The sequence below is a fragment of the Neurospora crassa genome, linkage group VII (genome assembly GCF_000182925.2).
Source record: "Neurospora crassa OR74A linkage group VII, whole genome shotgun sequence".
Classification (NCBI taxonomy): Eukaryota; Fungi; Ascomycota; class Sordariomycetes; order Sordariales; family Sordariaceae; genus Neurospora; species Neurospora crassa.
The window spans coordinates 3829981-3852966 of NC_026507.1; the positions used below are offsets into that span (position 1 = coordinate 3829981).

At 51.3% G+C, this 22986-nt stretch overlaps 6 protein-coding genes and 2 non-coding genes across 11 annotated transcripts; 1 reads left to right on the top strand and 7 right to left on the bottom strand.

Moving 5' to 3' along the window:
- The first annotated feature begins 628 nt into the window (after positions 1 to 628).
- Positions 629 to 2679, top strand: NCU05789 (secreted glucosidase). Its single transcript, XM_954956.3, has 2 exons — positions 629 to 1406; positions 1471 to 2679. Exons 1-2 carry the CDS (start codon positions 1240 to 1242, stop codon positions 2171 to 2173), a joined length of 870 nt encoding a protein of 289 aa, XP_960049.1. The 5' UTR covers positions 629 to 1239; the 3' UTR covers positions 2174 to 2679.
- A 462-nt stretch (positions 2680 to 3141) lies between these two features.
- NCU15290 lies at positions 3142 to 3223 on the bottom strand. The gene has a single exon. It is a non-coding gene; the product is annotated as a tRNA-Ser (tRNA).
- Positions 3224 to 3591: 368 nt separating this feature from the next.
- phy-2 (phytochrome-2) lies at positions 3592 to 7413 on the bottom strand (the record flags this gene model as incomplete). The annotated part of the gene is made up of 6 exons (XM_954957.2): positions 3592 to 3894; positions 3967 to 5039; positions 5097 to 5219; positions 5277 to 6515; positions 6575 to 7258; positions 7335 to 7413. The coding sequence occupies 6 exons, from the start codon at positions 7411 to 7413 to the stop codon at positions 3592 to 3594; spliced, it is 3501 nt and encodes a 1166-aa protein (XP_960050.2).
- A 374-nt stretch (positions 7414 to 7787) lies between these two features.
- Positions 7788 to 8623, bottom strand: NCU17274 (hypothetical protein). The gene has a single exon (XM_011397091.1). It carries the CDS (start codon positions 8612 to 8614, stop codon positions 8099 to 8101), a length of 516 nt encoding a protein of 171 aa, XP_011395393.1. The 5' UTR covers positions 8615 to 8623; the 3' UTR covers positions 7788 to 8098.
- A 251-nt stretch (positions 8624 to 8874) lies between these two features.
- Positions 8875 to 14778, bottom strand: NCU05791 (SOM1 protein; the record flags this gene model as incomplete). 4 transcript variants are annotated; one of them, XM_011396898.1, is made up of 8 exons in its annotated part: positions 8875 to 10284; positions 10342 to 10605; positions 10674 to 11711; positions 11850 to 12072; positions 12135 to 12295; positions 12352 to 12991; positions 13352 to 13652; positions 13923 to 14778. In XM_011396898.1, the coding sequence occupies 6 exons, from the start codon at positions 12889 to 12891 to the stop codon at positions 10126 to 10128; spliced, it is 2385 nt and encodes a 794-aa protein (XP_011395200.1). In that variant the 3' UTR covers positions 8875 to 10125. The 4 variants fall into 4 exon arrangements, with proteins under 4 accessions (XP_011395200.1, XP_011395197.1, XP_011395199.1 ...); XM_011396895.1 differs by having other exon boundaries at positions 13097 to 13652; XM_011396897.1 differs by lacking the exons at positions 13352 to 13652; positions 13923 to 14778 and having other exon boundaries at positions 9899 to 10284; positions 10342 to 10593; positions 10674 to 11768; positions 12352 to 12891.
- NCU14145 lies at positions 8931 to 9929 on the bottom strand. The gene has a single exon (XR_897997.1). It is a non-coding gene; the product is annotated as a ncrg126 (non-coding RNA).
- A 5871-nt stretch (positions 14779 to 20649) lies between the features above and the next one.
- Positions 20650 to 21190, bottom strand: NCU05794 (hypothetical protein; the record flags this gene model as incomplete). Its single annotated transcript, XM_954961.1, has 2 exons — positions 20650 to 21030; positions 21140 to 21190. The coding sequence occupies 2 exons, from the start codon at positions 21188 to 21190 to the stop codon at positions 20650 to 20652; spliced, it is 432 nt and encodes a 143-aa protein (XP_960054.1).
- A 528-nt stretch (positions 21191 to 21718) lies between these two features.
- NCU05795 (hypothetical protein) lies at positions 21719 to 22916 on the bottom strand (the record flags this gene model as incomplete). Its single annotated transcript, XM_954962.2, has 3 exons — positions 22819 to 22916; positions 22296 to 22750; positions 21719 to 21830 (listed from the first exon to the last, which is right to left on the bottom strand). Exons 1-3 carry the CDS (start codon positions 22861 to 22863, stop codon positions 21719 to 21721), a joined length of 612 nt encoding a protein of 203 aa, XP_960055.1. The 5' UTR covers positions 22864 to 22916.
- Between the last annotated feature and the right edge of the window lie 70 nt (positions 22917 to 22986).

Here is a 22986-nt window from a genome sequence, read left to right on the forward strand (position 1 = left end):
TTTTTTCCTCCTTGACTTTTGTACATACATAGTAGGTTGCCTCTTCACATGCAACTACATGATGACAACAAACAAAAACACCATGAAGCGCTCACCTTAGTCACCGCGGCTAGAGTTAGCTCACCTACCTACTAGTGGGCGTCGAGATCACGGTGAATCGGTCAAATACACACCTGGCGCTTCTATTGCCGCCGCCGCCACACATGGCGTAGCAACACTATTCTAACCCCCGGCGACGTGCTCCTTGGCTCGCGCTTGTTTTAGGACAACACCAGCAAACCGGTGACTGCCGAGAAGACCATCACACATCATTCAGCTTTTGCCGCGAGAGCGGATTCCAATATTTCTCCACTGAACCCGCCAGAAAAAGAAGTCCACCTCAACACCAGGTTTGATCCGCACCCCTCAGTGATCCCCCCCCCCTCCCCTGACTGCCCCGGCACATCGCACATCCACGCGAGCCCCGGAAAGATTCTAGACTTCTCAAACACCACCACCGGTTCCAAGCCATCGACTGGACATGGGCGCCCTGTTGCGCCAATGCTACCTTGTTGCTTGGTGTTTCATCCTTGTTACTCTCCCCAATCAATGGCTGAGTCTCGCTCCTCGCTTAAGGACGACCCTATTGTTGTCACCCACTGCCACCATTCATTCATGCTCCGCTATCTGCCATCCCATCCGGGCCCAGATCAGATACCAACCATATCCTATTGTAGTCACCAATGGGTTCCTATTCTGGTCCCTCCCCATGTAGAGGCATCGCCAGGGTATGTATGTAGTATCCCAGGGGGTGGCCAACTCGATACAGTCTGCAGAATCTATATATCTCTTCATGCCTTCCCGTCTGCTGGCTGTGCCGTTCCATCATCCTCAAGATATCTCGTTGCCGTTCTCTTCTTACGCATTTCCCCGTTTGGGACTTTTCCACTCCTTCTAACCTGCCCGGTCTGGTATTTGTTTCCTTTTCGAACTTGCTATTATACATTCCTTTCGACAGTGTTCCTAGTGAGCCATTACCTTCTCTACACTGCTTGACGTTGTTGTACCCTATAAATACAACATCACGATACTTTCGACACTCCTTCATAGCAAGTCTATCGAATCGGATCTTACTTTCAATTTTAACTACTACGACTCCTTCACGATATCCAACCACTCCATCATACATTCTGGTCATCACCAACTCTTTGAAACACCATAACGAATTATATCTTGAAGAACGACATAACATCACTCAAAATGCATTTCTCTGCTGCCACCGCCACCGCCTCCCTCTTCGCCTTCTTCTCCCTCGCCTCGGCTGGTGCCGTTCCCGCCTACCCAGGCTACAAAGTCATCTGGTCCGACGAGTTCACTGGTGATGCCGGCGCTACCCCAAGCCGCTCCAAGTGGAACTACGCTCTTGAGTAAGCCTCTTTCCTCTCCATCCTTACTCTTGTCCATCAGAAACTAACAAATACCCTCCCACAGCACCAACACCAACAACGAACTCCAAGCCTACACCACCTCCAACCAAAACGTTCAACTCTCCGGCGGCAACACCGTCCAGTTCGTCCCCCGCAAGGACGCCTCCGGCAAATGGACCTCGGGCCGTCTCGAATCTCAAGCCACCTTCACCCCGTCGCCCAACCGCACCACCCTCGTCGAAGCCGCCATCCGCTTCGGCGACGCCTCCATCTTCCAAAAGCGCGGTCTCTGGCCCGCCTTCTGGATGCTCGGCGACGCCATCCACCACGGCACCCCGTGGCCGCACTGCGGCGAGCTCGACATCATGGAGACCGTCAACGGCCTGATGACGGGCTACGGCACCGTCCACTGCGGCGGCGACGTAGCCCTGGGTGGACCATGCAACGAGCCCGTGGGCATCCCGCATACCGCGCTTTTGCTGGATTACGGATGGCACACGTGGAGCTTGTCGATCGATCGCAGCAACCCCGGCGGCGATTGGCGGGCGGAGAAGATCAGTTGGATGTTGGACGGCCAGGTGTTTGGAACCCTGACGGGCGCGGAGATCAATGATGAGGGCGTGTGGGCGACGTTGGCGCGGAGTCCGCTGTTTATCATTTTGAACTTGGCGGTCGGGGGTGATTGGCCGGGCCAGCCGGATGCGAATACGGCGGATGGCTATGGGAATATGATGGAGGTGGAGTATGTGGCTGTTATGGAGGCTTAGAAGGCTTTATTGGACCATGACGGACTGCAGCAGAACTCGACTTTGACATTGTGGAATGGCGGGCGGAGCTGGAATCAGACTTTTGGTGTGGATAACATCGACCAACCATATCGGCATGTTGTTGACCAGGAGGCTCGCCACCATTGAAGAAGAAGAACATGAAGAAGAAGGAGGAAGGAGGGAGAAAATCGGTCGCTGGCGCTTTGGAGTTTTTAGGATTCACATCACACACTCTTTTTTTTTTTTTCCTCACTGCCAGATACGCAGAGATGGATGGATAGATGAAGAAAAATGACGACGGGTGGAAATTTGCTCGTTTGGGTGCGTTTTTGCACCCCACGTATATTATATATATCTCACATGTACTTGCCTAGCCATGATACCTCTTTGTCATTTACGCACAACTAACACTACTTTGTTTTTCAAGATATTCACATTCACGTGCAATGTCAAGATAACCAGCTTTGTTGCCATGAATTTGTTCACGTAACCGGCCGTACTTGCCCTTTTTTTTTTTTTTTTTTTTTTTTTTTTTTTTTTTTTTTCCTTCTCTCTCTTTAAAATCCCAGCTATCCATCGAATGTCAGTTCCTGACTTCGTGACGACGACGACGTGTGCCATATACTCACACGAGACTTTCGATGCGTAGGTATGTGATGGGTGACTTGCTTTCACCCGCTCTGCTATGGTTGGAAATTCCATGTGCGTACGACAAAATGAATGACGAATATGAAAAGCGGGAAACAACGGAAATATAGAAGCGACGAGTCAGGCAGCATTTGCTACGAGTACCAGGGAGGCGAACATATTATGAAAAAGAAAAGAAAAGGAAAAGGAAAAGGGAGGAAACAATGTCAAAACATCAGCCAAAAATGATGGAGAGAAAGGGGAAAGAGAACCGCTGATGAAAGAACAAAGGGAAAAAGAAAAAAACATGAAAAAAAAATATGATCAGATGGTCATTCGTGCGACGTGGGCCTGATTCGAACAGACGCTCCCGAAGGAACAAGATTTCTAGTCTTGCGCATTAGACCACTCTGCCACCACGCCGAGTGATTGTTGTTGATGATTGGCGTTGGTTTAGCGCTTATTAGGGGGCAGCTTTAGCTTGTGGGTACCTCCTGGCTTTCTTTGAATCGCACCGCCATGCTCTGGATCCCAAACTGCAGGACAATTGAAAAGCCAGTGCTTTTCTCTTTGCTTTTTTCTATAATGATGTATAGTTAGTATCTGACATGCAAAATCCCAAATTCCTCCTTGGGTCGAGATCGAAATTCCCGTACACCCGGTGCACTGATGCCGCTAAGACGACCGTTGTCCACGACCCTAAAGATGCCCACTGCCAACTCCGAAAATCATAAACACCAACAATTCGCCCTTCATCTTTCATCAGCACACTATTCCCATAAGCGAGCCCTTCACTCGGCATCAAACCACCCACCAAGCTCAAACCTCTTCTCATCATACACACACATTCTTCTCGCATTGGGATCCAGCCCTCCAGCTAGACACCGAACCAACCGCTTCATGTCCACCGGTTTAGGCATCCAGCCGTCAAACCCAGCTTCTTTGCATTGCTGCTCTTGACCGCGACGGAGCATGCCCGACACCGCAAAGATGGGAGTCCTCCCGCAACACTGCACGACGCGCGACGGCGTGGGGTGGCTGTACTCTTGATCTCGGATCATGCGAATGGAGGCGAAGCCGTCTACTACTGGCATCTGTGGGCACATGGCGTGTGAATCAGAGAGCCTGGTCGCAAAAAAGGGGGAGGGGGCAGAAAAGAGACGTACGTTTAGGTCCATGAGGACAAAGTCCACAGTCGAGCGATTCGAGGCAAACAGGTTGAAACATTCTTGACCATCGCGGCTGACCAAGACACGATGGCCCAGCTTGGTAAGACGTCTTTCCAGAATCTGCACGTTTATCATATTGTCGTCGGCCACAATGACAGTGTAGTGATGAGGGCTCGGCGTCTGAAAGTCCCTTGGCGATGTATCAGCTGTGCTCGAGCCCGGGCGTATAATTGGCGGAGACGGTTTCGAGTCCCTCGAGGTCCCAAACGTACTTCGGTCGGATGGAACGCTGCTGCCCGCTCCGAATGTCAAAGGTCCAGGCATTGTCAGCACCGGCAACGGAGAGGCATCCCGACGACGTGAAGCTATCGATGAGCAGTGGGATGATACCGCAAATGGAATCTCGAGGGTGAAGGTCGATCCGCGTCCCTTAGTTGATTTCACTTTCAGTTGTCCATTCCGCTGCTTCACGAAACGAGCTACGAATGCCAATCCGACGCCAACGCGAAGCACGTTATCCCTGACAGCATGCGGTTTTGAAGTTGCCTCGTCGAAATCTTCATCGGGAACCTGCTCAAACTCCTGAAACATGTCATCCAGCTCACGCTCCGAGAAACCGGGCCCCGTGTCCGTGATGGAGATGTGTATCACGGTATTTTCTGGGTTCATAGCTGTCTCATACCATTTCACAACGACTTGGCCGCTTGTAGTATGCTGGATAGCGTTGGCGACCAGAATGGATAGACTTCGTTGTAGACTTGTTGGATCCCCCCGAACATACTGCGTCGGCCCTGTAGATGGGATCATGATAAGTTGAATACCCTTCTCCTGACCAAGCCGCCTTAGGGGACACAGCACCTCTTCCAAGCAATTTGGAAGATGGAATGGTTCGTCCAGCAATGGAACGGATCCTGTTATGCTACCGGTCAAGCTCAGAAGATCATCAATGACATAAATCAGAGATTTTGATGCAGTGTATGACGTTGTCAGGACCTGCTTTGTGCCATCATCCAGGTGCTTCTCCAGGGCTATCTCAAGACAGTTTATGACGGCATTTAAAGGATTTCTTACTAGAACGACAACGCGTCAGCTGGTCGACATGGAACACATGAATGCCTGGTTCCTACCTTGATGTGATGCATCGTGCAAGAGTAGTCGCTTAAGTCGGGTATCGTTGATGGCTGTCTCCTTCTCCCTCCAAACCTGTATGAAGCTGCCGTAGAGCAGCTGAGCCATTGCTGCCAAATTGGCTGGGAACTAGTGTTAGCAGTATTGGCAGATGCTCGGTTGAAGAAGTGAAATCGTACTGTGTTCTATTGACCAGGCCTTGCTCGTGCCGTCCACTACCTCTGTCCATTTCTTGAAGCTGTTTCGAGGCTCCAATCTGCCTATCTTACCCGCCAACGAAGGCCTCCCTGCCCAATGTACTTCTCGGATCTGGTTCTTGCGGTAAAATACCACACAGTCATCTGTGGTGCTGGACAAAGGTATGTAGAGAACGCCTGCGATGGCTTTGAACCCGGAGGGGAAATGGAGATCTTTAAAGTCATCTCCGATGTTGTGTGAAAACAGTATCGTGCGCGATCCCCTGAAGAAAAGATATTTGAGAAGCGTTATGGCTTCGATATAGGAAGATAGCCGTCCAATAGTCCTTGCCTCTCCCTCGATGACCAGAAAGCCACAATCGCAATCGAAGAGGTTAAGTAGCTCGTGGGACGAAGAAGTAATACACTCGTCAGGCCTGCCTCTCCCTCTTAGTGTTTCGATAATTCGATGCGCCTGCAGCCTTTCGGAGTTGAGCAGCTTTTGGAGGCACGTAGATGCCGCCAATCCAACAAAGAATGATAGCTCTCGGATCGAGAAAGGCACTCGAGTTGCAGCCGGTCCATACGAGTGGCAGACGATGAGCCCCCAAAGCTTGCCGTCAGACTCGAGAGACATGGACATGGATGATCTTACCCCCATATTGGATAGATACTTGAGATGCACAGGTGACATTGCGCGCAAGTAAGCATGAGTTAGATCGAGTGGGACGTCCATATCACTGACGTCTCTGCCAATGAGTCTCGAGGTCCTTTGGCTTCTATCAAACAATACGCGAACCTTGTTGATCATGTACAGCTTCCGGGCTTGCGGCGGTATGTCACTTGCGGGAAAGTGCAATCCCCTGTAGACATCATTGCTTGCTTTCGGATCCATGAGCTCAGCGACGACGGTGCCGTTATAATCCCGGTCAAACTGATAGACCATCACACGGTGGAAACGGGTGACCTCCTTGACTATCGAGACAATGGTCTCAAGGAGATCAGGCACGGTTGCTGCCTCGGAGAACTGCGTTTGTATCTTTGTAGCCATGCCAATAACCTCCACTGAGGACGTGCTTGGGTCGAAGCCCTTGGAGATGAGCTCTGGATTTGGGAATGCCGGTTGGACCTTGGATTGTATGCTGCAGGCTGTGGCAAAATCCAAGTGATCGCTACCGAGAGTGTCGATAGGGTTCCCCGGATCGGACATTGCTGGAGTCGCCAACGGATGCATCGAGTAATCTGGCTTTTCATCAGAGGGTCCGTCTTATAAGATGATTTCCTGCTCCCTTATTACGCACCTTGCAACTCGAACTCGCATATGAACAGATCAGTGTCTCCCCCTAGATAGTGCGCGGCACACCAACACGGAATCAGTCGGCCATCTGGATCGGAAAACGAGAAAGCGAAGACGACAGGCTCCTGTTCTTTCTTGGTGCTATCGTATCCTTGACGGATGTGGCGTAGCTGGACATCGAACAAGTGACGCTGAAAGTTGGGCATAACCTGGTAGAAGCTGTCGAGAGAAAGGAGCTCGGAGGGCTGGTAATGGCAAACGAAAGCGCTGTTTTCGCTGCAAATTCTGGGTAGGTATCTAGAAGGTCCAGCAACTCGTTCATCGACAAGCTTCAATGCAACAAGCATGCCGTAAGACTGAATAGCGCCAGGTATGTGAATCGGTTCCTCATCGCAAGTAGTAAATGCGCGGCGGGCTTTCTGGATGACACCATGAGATCCGTCGGCCAGGAGCGCATACTCGAAGGTTTCGGAGAGTAACGAGTCATCTCCGCCGTTGCCTTTGTTGAACGACGATGGGTATGTATAATTATAAGAAGATGCAGCTGATGAACTGTCTTGAGGATTGGCTTGCCGGTCGGTTGCTGAAGGTAGCGGTTCACAACGAGATCCATCGGACGATGGCGGAGATAGATGTTGATTGGAAAGCTGCTGAGTAACAGGAACGACGGAAAGTAAATCATCTGCGTCTGCTTGGGCATATTAGCATTCGACTTGCTCGTATGGAAAGATCTGAAAACACATGGTGTGATGGACCTTACGTACCGGATACGTTCCGAAGAAAGGCGGAACTTTCAAGAATGGATAGGCGTATGGGGAATACTCGTTCTATGGGCTGTGACATTGGGTCCATGACAAGGAAGTTTTGGACTGGACAGATCAGTTGCGTGAACGGTTAGGAGGGGAGAAAATGGGATAATAAGAAAGGTCAAGGGACTAAGGGTCCAATGTAGACGGATATGTTGTGTGCCCAAACAAGTGACTCGAAGGACTGTTCGCGGTTCCAGGTAGATTGGACCAAGCCAGCGTCCCGCGGGAGAGACCAAGGATCAAGCTGGGTGGCAGAAGGGCGGATAAAGGAAGAGAACATGTCCCGATCGCGAGACATTTAGGACATGGGGCTCCACGATCGAAATTAAATGCACCGAGAAGAAACATAACACCAAAACCCCCATATCACACATCATAGTCCGAGGTTCAGTCCTGACGAGAAAAAAAGGGGTGGTGATAGGGCTAGTAACTTGAAGCTGCTACAAGCGGTGACAAGTGTGTGAAAGGAAAAGTGACGGATTCGGCCAATCCCAAACACTACTGTATTGAGCTCGTTGTCTGTCTTCTGCTGTGACCGACTGCTAGTGATGGGTCGGGCTTGGTGGTTGCCGAGTGTCCGGGAAGCTCGACGGTCGCAATGAGATTGGGTTATCGTGAGACATGGTGTGTTCAGTCGGTGCGTAAAAGTATGTACAGTAAAGAGCGTACTGGTGTATTGTCGGTCCCTACACAGACATCAAGGGTCGTGGTGGTAGGGTCTAGACTCCTTCGCTGCAGTGTTCAGCCGACTCTGTGACACCCGACCATCCTCCACATCGAGCCCCAGAAGCACGGCATGATGATGAAGAGGGGAAAGTATGCGCGGAACGAACCGGCCGAGTGGTACAGTTGTATGACTGCACGTGTTGGACTGCGTCTCGAGCAGGGGCGCTGGGGAGATTAAATAGATGGTCGATGCTATCAAAGTGAATTGGTGGTAGCGAGTTGGTGACGATCGACTCTCTGTGACATTCGTCAAGAAGAATCGAATTGAAGATAGCCTCAAGCCCCAGGGTGTAACGCCGTCGACTTTTGGATGGAAATTGCTTCATTGACTCGACGGTGCTCGAACAATTTGGCGCAATGACCGGTTTGAAGTTGTAGATCCAGAAACCGCGCGCAGGACACTCCATTTCTCCTTGGTTTAATCCAGGACCAGCTTGAAAAATGCCACATTGATCCATCACTCTTTCCACGCTTGCGGTGCCCTTGTCATTGTCCAGCTTGAGGTTCATTTGGAGACGAGGAACGCACGGTTGGACGCGTCACATGCCTGGTCACCGGCAGGCAGCAGGCCCGGGGTCATCATATCTCTAGTCATTCAGCTTCGCATTCCATAGAGAAATAACCTGAGAAGACTATGATACCCAACTTCCATCACCCACGTTTTGTCGTCTGAAAGGACTGCACGACGTCGTGAGAGCATGAGAACGGAGGAGGGTACGGCCATAAAAAAAAAACTGGCTGTGTTAAATCGATCGACCCAAATAGCGACATCAAATACACGAAGGACACGGCGAATCTAGAGAAAGTCGAGACAGAAAAGCATGACTAATGCGTGATAGCCATCTTCTTGTGGTCCTCGTTATTTTTTTGTAATGCGTGTACTTGGCTGTACTGAGCGGATTTATCGCACAACCATTCAAGGGACATCCAAGGAGTGACATCCAACAAAAATACAAGCGGCGTCCGTCAACTGTTATGCTTGTGAACTACTCCGGTTTAACCATCGCCACCACCATCCAACTACACCACCACCAAATGCCCAGCCAAACCAAGTGGAAACATCGATGCACAAGACATACAGTAACTTTGAATGACAACCAGCCAAACACCTCGCTCAACCTCAAGGAAGGAGAGACATTGGTGCCCATTTGCCTTGCATTTGCGCGCGTAAGAACCAATCGATTCGATTATGTTCCCGTCTCATACGACGACCTGGTGATACCGAAGATGAGTTTTGGTGCAGTGCGGAGAAAACTGAATGAAGAAGGAAAATTCGCAATGGCGTGAATAAAAAGATTTAAGTTACACAAAAAAGAACACAAGCTGACGAACAAACAAATCCGCCAAAGAAGGCAGTAAGTGGTGGTAACCAGGCCTAATATAGAGAGAGCAGTACGCGTGCGAGCGAATGAGTCAAACATGGAAGGGGACAATGAAGAGAAATTGTAAAAGCAAGAGGTACGTGGAGTAACAAAAAGACAAGAGGGTACCAAAGTGTTCCTCAATCCCCATCTATGAGTCCCTCAATATGACTGGCAAAATGGGTGGTGGTATAAATGTCGACCCCGGTTCCAATCCGCCATATCCTGTCCCCATAAGGAAAATCCTCTAAAATGTCCAGAGAAGCCTTGAAGAGAGATGACCACACAAGAATGCCAACTAGGCATGCTGACCCTGCGTGAGCGTTGAAACATTTGAGAAACAACGAATCCATCATATTCTTCCTTCCTCCTCCGTCTTTTTTTGTGCGAGCACGTCGCTTCCACCAGATTCATCGCCGACGAGCGAAATTAGAGAAAAAGCGGTAAGTTATTCCGAAGAGCGTATAAGACCAGACGCAATTCAAGAGAAAAAGTACCAAGTAATACCCAGAAGCAAGAAGCCAAACCAGCTCCAAAGCCGCGATTCATCGTCTCCATGAACGCCTCCATGCATGTGTCCATAATGAAATAATGCGCCTGTCGATGCCAGAAACCCCGGCCCGCACGGATCAGGGAGAACCAGAAGGTAAGACGGAATTCTACTCCGTCGTTCCGATCTCGTTGCCATCCAGAAACACGCCGGCATTGAAGTCGAAAGTCTCTCCGCCATTGTCATTATCGTGCAAGAAGGAGTCGAAATCAAAGTCGTTCAGAACATCGTTTGACGTGAGTGGGTTGGCAAACTCAACATCGAAGTTCTGCAGCTTGCTGGTTAGCACCCTCCGCTGGGCAATGAACAAAGGTTCCGGACTTACCATCATTGGTTCGGCGAAATTGTTGTTCTGGGTCGGGTCCGGGTGTGGCGGGGCGGCGACCTGAGGCACGGAGGGCGGCGGGACCGGGGCAGCCGGCTGTCCATTCTGTACAACCTGGTTGCCTACTTGGTTCTTGTTGAAACTAGCTGGGTTGACTGGGGTGATTGGAGTGGCCGGCGCCGGAGGTTCTTGCGGCTGGTCGGCATCTGCAGCAGGTGTAACACCTGCGTTGAGGTTCTGATTGGATTTCTTCTGCGTAGCAGCCTAAACCGGATCAGAATCGCAACTCAACAAAGGACGAGGGATTAGTTGAGAGAGGGGGGATTCCATACCTTGTTCTTAGCATTCTTGGTCTCCTTCTTCTTGGGTGCCGGCTTGTTGCCCTGGTTGGGGGTTGGAGGAGCAGCGTTGGTGACTTGAGGAGATGACGTCGCGTTCCTCGAGTTGGCAGCGTTGGTCATCGCCGCTGCCGTTGGGGGAGCAGAAGGTGGCGGCATGGCTCTCTGCTGCGCTGGACCCTGAGCCTGCTGAGCTTGAGGAGGCTGACCAACCATCTGGCCATTGGGTCCAGGCTGCTGCCATTGCATATTAGGGCCCCCTTGGTTTTGCTGCTGTTGAGCCGCTTGTTGCTGCTGCGCTTGTTGGGCTTGTTGCTGTTGTTGTTGTGCTTGCTGCTGAGCCTGCTGTTGCATTTGTGCTTGACGCTGCTGTTGGGCAGCCATCATCTGTGGGTTCATTTGGCCATTGAAGGGCTGTCCTGGGTGTGCGTTCGGTGGACGCATACCGCCTCCCATCTGATTGCCCATGTTCATGTTCATGCCGTAATGGGGCTGTCCTCCGTTGGGATCCATGTTGCCGCCCATAAAGATCGTTGGATTCGGTGAACTGCGGTTCTGGGCGCTATCCGGAAGAGGGGAACCTATGTTCTGGGGGTTGTTCAATTGCTGGTTGGCACGCTTCATCTGCTCCGAAGGGTTAGGTGATGCTCCATTGCGCTGCCCAGGTGGCGAATTGCCTTGGAAGCCTTGAGGATTCGGTCCCTGAGGTCCTCCCGGGCCGCCAGGTCCGCCTGGACCGTTGGGGCCTTCAGGTCGTGGCATCCCATCCTGCTCCTGTCGAGCCATCATGAGACGCTTCTTGTTTTGTTGCTCGAGGAGCATCAGCTGCATCTGGTAGTCCTGAAGGGCATGGTTACTTGACCCGTTCTGGCCGTTACCAGGCCCAGCTCGCATGTTTCCGGCGCCCATTTCCTGGTTGTAAAACTGGTTGATGTTCTGGCCATCGGGTCCCTGCGGCAGCATAGGAGAGCCCTGGTTTTGCGGACCGCCAGCATTCGCCATCGGATTGGTGGGCATCTGTTTACCGTGGTGCTGCTGGAGGTTAGCGGCGTACGCTTTGAGCTGATTGGGATTGGCATTGATTAAGACCTGGAGTTGGTCAAGAGTTAATGAGTTTGGGCGGATTTGGTTGATGAAAAATGCTTGTGCTGAATTGGGGCCACCTCCTACCTGCTGCTGGCCTGGCATGCCTTGCATCTGTCTGCCATTGGGCACCATGACACCCGCGTTGGGGTTGAAGGGGGCCCCCTCGAGACGTGGCCGCTTGGATGGGGATGGCGCGTTGTCTGCCGATCCTGGCGACGCCGCCCTCACTCGGTTTCCTTCCATATCCGAGGGATCTCGCTGCATTGAAGCAGCTTTCTGTGCCTGAAGCATGTGCATGGCTTGGGGACTGGGCAGCAAACAAGGGTCAGCTTTGAACAAAGCACATGGTAAAGAGGATACGGGACTTACTTTTGGCTGTTCGCCATGGCTGCCCGTGGCAGCTGGTTTCCGGGCTTCATCATGCCGCCCATACCATTCATGTTCCTCATCATTTGCTGCTGATATTGCACGTGGGCGTAGTCAGGACGCATTTGCCGCAGCATCTGTTCCTGACGCATGCGGGACTGGTTCTAGCGTCGCTGTTAGCTAGGGAACAAGCTGCCACATCAGAGAAGGCAGTTCTTACCTGGTTGTGTTGCACATATTGGTTCACAAGAGCAGGGCCCTTGCTCTTTTGGCTGTTGAACATATCCCAGAACAGTGAGAACCAGTCGAGCAGAAAGGGGTTATTGCTTGTCGAGGAATTCGGAATCGCAGCTGGGGGTAGGTCGTCGGGACGCTTTTGGTCCAGGTTGTCCTTTGAGTCGGTATCCATGGGATCGTCACCCAGGCCATTCAAGTTTTGACCAGGGCTCGCAGATTTGTCCGTCTTGATCTGAGGGTTATTTTGTAGCATTGTGCGGGCAACGTCGTACATGCCTTGGCGGATGAAATAGTCGTAGATGTAGGTCTCGAGCAACGAACGGCCGCCATCGATAGCTCCAGCCCCAAAATGCATTTGCTGCTGCTGCTGCTGCTGTTGTTGTTGCTGTTGCGGTTGAGGTTGTGGGGGCTGCTGAGGACGGACGGGCATTGCGCCATTATTCATCATTGGCATAGGGGCGCCGCCGACGGGACCGCCCATGGCGTTCATCTGCGCCATGTTACCCATGTTGTTCATGTTCATGGTTGATTATTACGGGCAGACAGAGAGTCTGCCGGGGCGAGAAGCGGGATTCGCAAGAGTTGAAAGCAATAGAGTTGGGTCGTGTGTATGACGACGGAGCCTGAAAGCATGAAGAAGGGTTAGTGTATCTAGGTTCATGTGATGTGATGGAAATTCGGAGGGGGTTCGGCGCAGGAGGGCACAGCCTTGCCGACCAGGTGCGTACAAGTGCCACGACTGCGCGATGCGCTTAAACCCGGCAGGCGGCGGACGTGTATTGAAATCGGGGTAAAGTGATGGCGAGGTGATTGCCGGAGAACATGTCAATGGCGTCGAAAAGGCGATGCGGTGGTAGCAGGAAAATACTCTGAGACGTCGACAAGCGACGGCACGGCACGCGTTGGGGGGGCGGAAGATAGATAGACAGACAGACAGACAGACAGACAGACAGGGGCAGGCTGGTAAGAAAGATGTCAAGTACCTCGATACAGGCGGGGGAGCCTGGGCTGTTGGCGCAGCAAGTAGCGTGTCGGTACCGATTAGACGGATGTTGTGCAGAGCGTGGAGGAAGTACGACAGCCAGAAGAGCGAAACAGTCTAGAAGTATGTTCTAGCTGAAAGGCGGGTGAGGTGCAGCTGGGAGAAATTGCAGCGACCGAATCGGGGGCTGGGCGACCGCGGTGAGATATTCCGGGGATGAAGATTAGTGTGTGTGGCCGGAGATGCACGTGGGTGCAGCGATAGATGGTCTCTGTTGCACGATCCCCTTTCTTGGTGAGTGTCTGCGTGCGTTGTGAGAAAAAGGTCACAGAGACGGGGAGGCGTTGGGTCGATCTGGAGAGTATAAAAATACGGGCGTGTGTGTTTTGAAAGAGAAAATAAAGGAAGCGAGGCAAGGCCGCGGAAACGGGCTCAGATTTCGGTGCACGTAGACTTCTACCGCAAGCCTCAGGTCCGTAGATGTACCGGCGCACTGGCACTCGAGCACGCCAGATGGGAGAACAGGGAGGTTCAAGCAATAGCGTAGGTAGGTAGGTAGGTATATATGGTACCTTTTGAGAGCGCGTTTGACAAGCGATATCCCCGATGTCCCGTCAAAGGCCGGTGCTCGGTGTCAAATGCGAGATGCAAGGTCGAGGCAGGCAGCCAGATCTCTGCCCGGCAAGGCTGGATCTCGAAATGATATCGCGACGGCGGCGATGGTAGGTGGCGATGGTGCTGCTGCTGCTGCTGAGTTCCACGGGAACGGCAAGGCTTCAGTTGCGCGCGGGTGCACTCCCGTCCCGCTTTCCAAGGATCCAACAGCCTTGGTCGTGTAGAAGTAGGTGATGGTCGATTATGTGCCAAATCGTCCCACCAGAGTTTATGTGGCGGTATATGTGGTGTCGCGTCGTGTCGTGGTGTAGAGACCGGAGAGAGTGTTGTCGTGGTTCGTGGGTGGTCGCCGCCTGGTTGCAAGGAGTGGACGTCGAGGTTAGAGTGAGGCAAGGTGGTGTTGGTGGTCCAGGCAAGTAGTTGGAGAGGTGGTGGGAATGATGATCCGGTCCACGTCGCAACAGGAAAGCGTGCAGTGCTAAAGTAGTCGTAGGGATGGGAGGAGGAAATGGGGAACGGGGGTCCGGGCAAGTCACAGTGTGTGTGGTCTATGTCTAGCTACCGTGGTGGTCCTCTTCAGGCGCAGGCGGCGGCGGCAGGCTAGGTGGCTCTCGCTGGTGGTGGTCTCGGGGCCGGCGACCGTGGGATCTCTTGTGGGCCAATCCGCTCAATCTCAGGTCGCTGGTGAATGGTCGGGACGGCACAAGGGCGATTGGGACGTCAAAGTGGCGTGCCGCAAAAGAGGAGAATTCCCGACACGAAACTCAACGGTCGTAGGACGCAGAAGAGACGGAAGAAGCGAGGAGGAAGATGGGGGGACGGGGGTTGGGGTTTGGGGACCTTTTTTGGCCGACTGCGCTGCCTTCTTTTGCTTGGTGCTCACGCCAAATCGTATTGGGGGGGGGGGGGGAAGTGGAAGCAGCCAGGAGCCGGGCCTGGGGGGTGATGGGCGATGGAGGAATCGCGAGATGGGAGACCGAGCTTCACAAGCCTGCGCAGTCTGGAGCACGCAATCGCACCATCCGCCGTCTTGGCATGCGTACATCTCAGACCGTCTCATGTGTTGCCTCGTTAATCAGGCAATTCAGGCACTCTTGCAGCTCAAATATGCACCTATGCAGCAAATGACGGCTTGGCGCCCCTGTATCTGCCACCAATCTGCCTACTTCAGGATATTTGGCTTGTTCCACCCTTCTCCCATGACAGTCATCACCAAGATGGCCGACGCGGACACCTTTCTTAGTTCCCAACTCTTCACTTGGCGCATTGCTTTTGCTGCAGCCTCACTCTAACTCATTCTTTTGGGCAGACCAATCGAGGTGTGAATTGGCCGTTTTGTCACTTTTTGAAAAACCATCTGTCCACGCGACGAATCGGTGATCTAAGCGAGGAGAGCCTCTCCGAGAGCCTCAGACATTCACATTGGATGTTTAGTTGGAAAAAATCTGTCAACTTCTCTTTTTTCAGTCTTTATCGACCAGATATTCGTCGTCTCTTTCGTGTCTGTTCGTTGGGCGTTTCGCTGTCGTTGGCCGTGTGCCTTTAAACCAACAGAACACACTTGGTGCAGGCCAACTCGTATCCAACAGTGATGATACCTTGCCGAAAGCTCCGGGAGTCCCCAGACTTCTCGTGTGGCCCCCAGCCATAATCTCAACCCATACCTTCCCTCGTGGCAGGCCTTTGGCGATTGTGCAACAGCTTAGGATGAGCAGCAGGTGAATGGTTACCAGTGTTGAGTTAGATAGGTACTGACATGCGCAAGTGAGATGACTAGCATGTCGCCATCCACATGGCATGCGACGCGAAGGAGTCCATGGCGTTGGACAAGGCCGTCAAGACTTTGATGCCACGTTTGGCAGGGATCCGGCGCAATATGGTAGGCAACGAAATGATGTTGGGCATCTCCGACTCCCGTCTCATGGGTTTCTTCTTGCTGAACAGTCATAACGATTCAAGAAACACTACATACCTTGGTAGTATGCCAGAACCTTCACTGAAACCCGACTACTACTCCGTCCTCTCCTAGGCAATGGCTCGAACAACTCATTGGTGAGATGAATCATTGATTACTCGAGATCACCAGATGGTCATCGAGATTCACCTCGAGTGTGTGTATTATTTCTCCGAGCTTAGCTGTACCTGATTACATAGCAAACCCATATGACCTACCCTAGGTAGGTTGGACTGCAAGGCGAGTGGACATCGCGATAAGCATTGGCCTTGTGGGCTCCAAATCTCCACAGGGTCTTGGGCGCCGCGCTAAGCCACTAACAACACGATCTGCCGGGTGGCAGATCCAACGCCAGGGCAACGCCAACAACCTCAACGGGCGCCAACCCTCAGCAACTCTCAACGAACCCTAACCCGTACAACCTCAAGCAAGAATTTCGAGGGCATCATGCAATTCACGTGCAGCCTAGTATCCGTAGCAGAGTGAACAAAAGCTGTGGAATCGAAACAAAGCGGTACTAGACGTCACGGTACGTCAAGGTTGCCGCCCTCAATGAATCTGTCACCTATGTCGTGATGCGCCGCTGCCGCTGCCGCAGGTAATCTCCAAGGGTCCCGTTAGTGCTGCCCTGGCTTCCTGGTCGGTGGGACCACAGCCGTTCGGGAGTTGCCCAAGGTCTCAGGGTTGTTGCTGTCAGACTGGATCTGCTGGTCAGGGTTGCAGCACCGATATGCTGCTACCTTAAGGTACCGTTGCTCCGTCCCGGCTGGGGATGAAATAGATCAAACCCACAAAACACAGCATACACCGACCGGATCACGTACCTGCACCTGTCAATCATCATCCTGCCTCGTTTTCTTCATAGTTTCATTTACTACCCAGGCAAAGTGACATAGGTCTTGGTGCGCCACAAGTCAGGTAAATGCAGCGTCCCTTGCATTAGCTAGGTACGGCAATACGCGCTACAGCCGGGGGTGTGTTGTTGTCGTGGATTTGCTTCGTGGATCGCGCTGGGGATCTTGCGTGCGGCTTGCTGTTCGCAGGAAGCCTCGTTGCGGCCCCTGCGTTCGTTCCTGTACAATTTGAAAATTCACTTTCGCCCTTTGATGAATCCCGGCCCAATGTCTTGAAATGACATACAGAGAAAATGACGCCAAGTCATGTCGCCTTCAGGGGATAGAAGATTACCTACCTATTACCCAAAAGGCTTGAAGTATTAGAGGGGCAAGCAATGCCACAATGGCATGGAAGCGTGAAACTGCTGGCACCTATCATGATGAACTACCCTGCCGAGCCACCAGACGAGCCTACCATGGCCGCCATGACATGATCTACGGCGCCATGCAGCAAACGGTTCTCCTCTCCCGCCCCAGTCTCAATCAGCCCAGCCAGCGGGCCAGCGGGCCAGCGACAACACGCAAGCCCGCAATCCACACAGTTAGAATCTGTTCATGGAATGGAAAGATGGAAGGGAGCGGGTAGGTAGTGTACTATGGCAGCTGGCTTGACGCCGTTAGACGCGGCAGAGCGGGAAGGACAGGATCAGCAATTGACGCTGCCGTGGCAAAGGGAGAAGACGGGAGCACGGGCCACATCAACGGCTACTGCTGTATCGAAAGTACAATGAATCGATGCCCAGAAATGATTCCCTTCCTCGCCATCAACACACTTGAATTGCATCAAGTTCAGCATTCCAATTCTTTTTGTTGATCTCAGAGATGCCGACAGCCACACCGACGGCGTGGCCGCATCTTGACATCCTACTTCATGCCATAGTTTTTTTTTCAAACCCCGCGTCACATCTCGACACACTTGTACCGCTCCTGGTCAATTTCGACAATTTCCCCGAAGCAAAAAGACGAGGGCGGCAGATCGACAGCCTTTTTTCCAAGACATTTCAACCTCGAAAGTCTGCAACAAAGGTTCGAGACATTCGTCAACACAACTGGAATTAAACGAGAGACAAAACACCCCGCCATTGTTGCTGATTTCTAACCATACCCTGAATGCCCCCCCGATCAGCCCCGGCATGGTTTCGAAGGGTTCATCGGCCGGCGGACAGGGGTCGCATGGCATGCATGGGTGAGGTTGAGAGGGTTAGGGTTCTTTCAATGATCATCCCCCTGAATTGGTGACCATGAGGTTGTCGACAAGACAGGAACGACAAAACACGATGGAGTGAGAATGTGGAAATGAATCATTCTTAATATCATTTCTCACCCTAGGAATTAGGTTTGGTATAACTTCCACTCACAGGGAACTTCACAAGGCGACGGTATCGCCGAGTGTCCGCGCAGCGTTCTTTCCCGCTCTGGCACAGCATGCCGAACAAAGCAGGGCAGGTACCACCAACAATCAACAATCAACAATCAACCGTATTGAACAAACACCAATGGAAATTTCGCACGCCACCAACATATCATGAGACACATCCGATCAGATGTCCTCGCTCTATATTGGGGTTCCCGTCTACTTTTCTGGTGACTATGAGCTACCGCCAATTCCCACCGTAACATCCGTTCCCGCTTTACACTCTCCAAATTGTGTCTATATTCGAAATATTGGGAGATCATTCACGTAGAAAGTGAAAAGACTATCTCGTCATTTTGAACTGACGCTCTGATTGAGGCTGCCACTGTGGGACGGCGAAGGGAATGGTCAGCATTGATATCGATTGAGAAATTCACATGTCATCCCCAGTTATGTTCAAGCGAACAACTAATTCACCAAGCTACTTGTGACATGCTCAGCTCAATCCAAAAGTAAAACTATAATAGTTGCATGTGAGCGGCTGCTGGCGCAAAGTCAAGCACCTCTAGGTGATGCCGAGCTCCTCCTGCCTTATGCGGAAACTCCCGCTCGAACGTCAAGATACCTACAAAAAAAATCTTTTTCTGGGACGGACCAGATTCCCGTTTGGACTCGGACACGATATTCGCGTCGTCCGTCCCACCAGCCACCCGAAATTTCCCCGATGCAATCCATGCTCAGCCACCGACACAGCACTCGCTCATATCATTGATTATCTTTGTGCCCTTTCGACCAAGTCTACCTCTACTCCCCATTTGTGTGCGCTAAGCAACTTGCAATCCATTCGCTGAAGCCATTGAAGTGGTATCAACTGAACAGATGTTAAAGGGGGGAAAAAGGAAGGAAAAAGAAAACAGACACAAAACCCAAGTATGCCATTCATCCCTACGCGTCACCATATCCCTAGTGATTCGGTGGTTCTTCCATGATCCAATGACTGTATGTGTAGTACTCCCTCAACTCTTTCGGATCCTCCCTTTTGGGAAGGCCCATGACTTGATTAGGGCTGCATATTCCACCGCGGATGAATTACTGCTCCATCCGACAGACTTGATTGTATTCCTCCGGATAGGTACGGTAGGTACTATGTTTGCGCACAACGGGCTGGGTGCATACAGCCTTCATGCGTAGTCTGTAAGTCTCCGGCCTCATCACCTATGCACTCGACCCTCCTCCTATTGCACCTAAGTTGATTGTAATTTCATGAGGTTGGCTATAGGAACGAGAAACAGGGGCCGGGGGGTTTTCCGAAGGGAGATTCTATGCTCCATATTAGTACATACCTCTAGGTATAAATGATAAAATGCATGTGAGGGATGAAGGGACTTGCCTCCGTCAATTCTCCGGCCGTTGAATAGTCAGGCTGTGGAGGTGCCTAGTCAATGTTAACGGGGAATTGAATAGGTAACAATAAATTGAAGGGAGGGATTAACCTACCTCGTTTATCACAGGCTTTGATGTACCGCAACCCATTGTGGCTTTGGTGAAGTATGATCGTGGAGAGGGAATTGCTTTCAAGGTGTTTCGCCGCACGGATTTCAAGCCGGAGATAGTCGTCCACGAGCGAGGTGTGCTGAAGTCGTAGTATCCTTAAGTAAACTGGTGGGGAGCCCACCAGGTCATTATAAGTGAACCGGCCAACGGACTGTTGCTTGTCATTGTATGTGCCTCTAACTTATTGTCTTGTTGGTAGGTAGTCTTGGCGCATACAGATGTTGGATGAAAGACGGCCGAGTATATGTAGCTACCACGTTCGTGATTGGATGTTTGCAGAAACGCCATCTACGTTTTTCTACTTCTAGGGTTGTTTCTACCTTACCTATCTTCATTTTGGCTGAGCGCCTTAGATACCTGTCGTATCTCTGGTGTTTAACCGCTGATTAGCGGGTCGTTGGGTGTAGTGAGGAATCAAGAAAAAGGAGTGGGTGGCTGCCCTTAAGAGCAGCGCATACAACGAGGTGCCCGACTTATTGGAAATTATGGTTGACCCTGTGCGAGTTACGAGCACAGCGGCACGAAAGAACCAAAACCGGTGATAACAATTATTCGTAGAATTAGAAGCTGTACAAGTAACCGTAAATCTTGTTCCTTAGGTGTTGTTGCTGGCTACTGCGAGGAAAAAAAAAAGGAAAAGAAAAGAAAAAAAACAAGACCGTGACAAAGTTCGAAGACATACGCTTCCAAAGATCATTTCTTGACCAATACACCATTCGCTTTTCTTCCCAACCAAGCACCAGCTCAACAGGCCCTTTCCAACTCACCTGATTCTCTCCATCAGTCCTGTCTCCTCTTGATCGAGTGTTGATCGAGTGGAAACTCGTTCGGCATATACCGCCTGGACGGAGCTTAGGTAGAGGGTACCCTTCACAGCACCTACCTCTAGGTAACTATGAAATTTTAATGCCATACATAGTTGAGGTCTATCCCCCTGAAGCCGAGACCTTACCAAGACAGACTTCAACATTGGCCTTCGCAAGCGCCTCCATGAGCCCTCGTAACTCTCCTACGCGAGTTTTATCCGATGGTCTGTCCCATACTTGTACTAAACCCGCCTTTTTCGAAAACTCGTTCAGAATATCCCTTCCCTCATGATTCCACTGACAGAATGAACCACGTAACTCCAACCCGCCAATCACTATTCCTTGATTTCGCTGGGGAGCAGGAAAAACCTGCGGCTTCGCGCGCATGTATTCCTCGTCGACGGACATCCAGCGGTCTCCAAAAGCTCCGTGCCAGTAGCAGAGATTTTTCTTGTCGTTGCAAAAATCGCATATGAATCTTAGTTTGATGAAGGCGTGTTCCTATGTGTGTAAGGTCTGTTAGCTGATTGTTTTTCGTACCAATATTGCTTCTTCAAGTAGATACAGGTACCTAGGTAAGGCGAGTGTTTAGGTAGTTAGAGGTAGGTACCTTCTTGGACTTTTTCCGGGAAAATTCTTGTGTGCTGACACAGCTACCCATTGTGATGCTGTATGTGCGTTGCGAATAATGTAAACTTCCAAAAACAGAACTTTCGAGTCTATTCATTAAGGCTCTCGCTTCCGCAAGTTCCAAAACTGAATGATACCTAGGTAGTCGATGTGCTTGCTAGAGGTCTGTAGAGGTAGGTAGCCTTCTTCCTCGGAGCCAATCTGGTGGGAAGGAACCAAACCTCCCGTCATTATAACTACCTCTAGCAAGCAGACTGCTCTCTACAAAAGTACCTAGGCAAATTGCGCGCCATAGGTACCACCCATGTTCCCTTTTTTGCTGTTCCGCGTTAGATGTCTTCGTTGGTTGTGTTGGTGCATATGGGTATTGAGAAACTGGGCAAGTGACTAGAACATGGTGTTGGTGATTGAAAAGCTTAGGAGCACCAACTGATTTTTTTTAAACTTTGTCTTCCTTGTCTCTGTGGATTCTTGTGGTTGAGTGATGGGCTGGACCATCATTGCGAGAAGAACAAAGAAATTGTGGCGCGATACTTCTCGGTAGAGGTAGGTACAAAGATCAACCGCTCGGACTTGATTCCGACTTGGAGCGGCAAATGGGTCTCTTTGACGTCTGGTCCGGTAGTTGGGGGGTCGGTTTCGAAGCTACCCTAGGCTTGGAACTGTTAGGTCTACATAGGTATCTAAAGAGGTGATGGGTTGACAGGAGTTAGGAATGTGGGAGCGCTTACATTCAAGGAGACATTAGGTAGCCATACGGCTTTTGGGATTTTTGTACTTCTCAACCCCGGCAAGATACCTAACCGAACCCCTCCGCCTCGATGTGAGCGAGGAAGCTCTGACGATAATATAGGCTTTGCGACTTCGATTCACCTACTGCTTTCATACATTCGGAACCATATGCTCCAAGTTCGTCACCATGCTCCCAAACAGTGAATAAGCTATCCGCTCAACTACATTCCTCACGCGTATCCAACCAGTCTCCCGTCCAGCGCAGAGCTAATGGATTGGAATTTGAGGCAATTATTTATGTCCACTACAATCTAGGTTGGATAAAGAAAACCCTCCCTCTACCATCTACCCCCTCCCACGTCTGAAAACACTTGATCCCATAGCTCATCATATCCCTAACCAACCGGCACGGACTCAACGACCGATCTTCCTCATCCTCCAAAGCCTCTTGCACCACGGCTTCAACGTACTTCTCCGGCCCCGAATGTCCTTGTGGATTTCCAAAGTAAGCGCAGAAATCACCTCGTAGCTGAACACGCAGATTGTTGTTCGGATTGTACTTAAGGTATTTCTGCAACTCCTTCATCCCATATACTTGGGTATTTACCGCTTGCTGTAGGGCAGTCGGCGATACGGAAACTAGCCGTTCAAGCATCCAGGCGTTTCCGAATTGGTCGGAGCATTTGGTTCCTTGAGCGTTTAGGCGGCAGGCACTACAGTAGGTAGATAGCGTCACTTTATATGTGCTGTCTGTTTCTTGGATGGGGATGATGGGCTGGGATTCTGGCTCATATATGGGCTGGTACATGGGCTGGTGCTGCCACGTGGATCCGTATTGAGAGCCGTGGAAGATCAGGGTCTATGGTTCAGGTCAGTGTCAGAGGAAACCGCGCTGGTGACCGGGACGTTCGCACAGAAAACACTCACATCTTTCTCATCCTCTCGATATTCAGTTGACATTCCACAGCCCATGGTAGTAGTTCCTGTAGTGTAGAGGTAGCAAATCAAGGTACGCCTTCTTCTCCCGTTGTGTCTTGTAGGATATTGAGTTGAAACGGGTCGGTCGTCGAACGTAGCCTGGCTTCTCCAACCAAG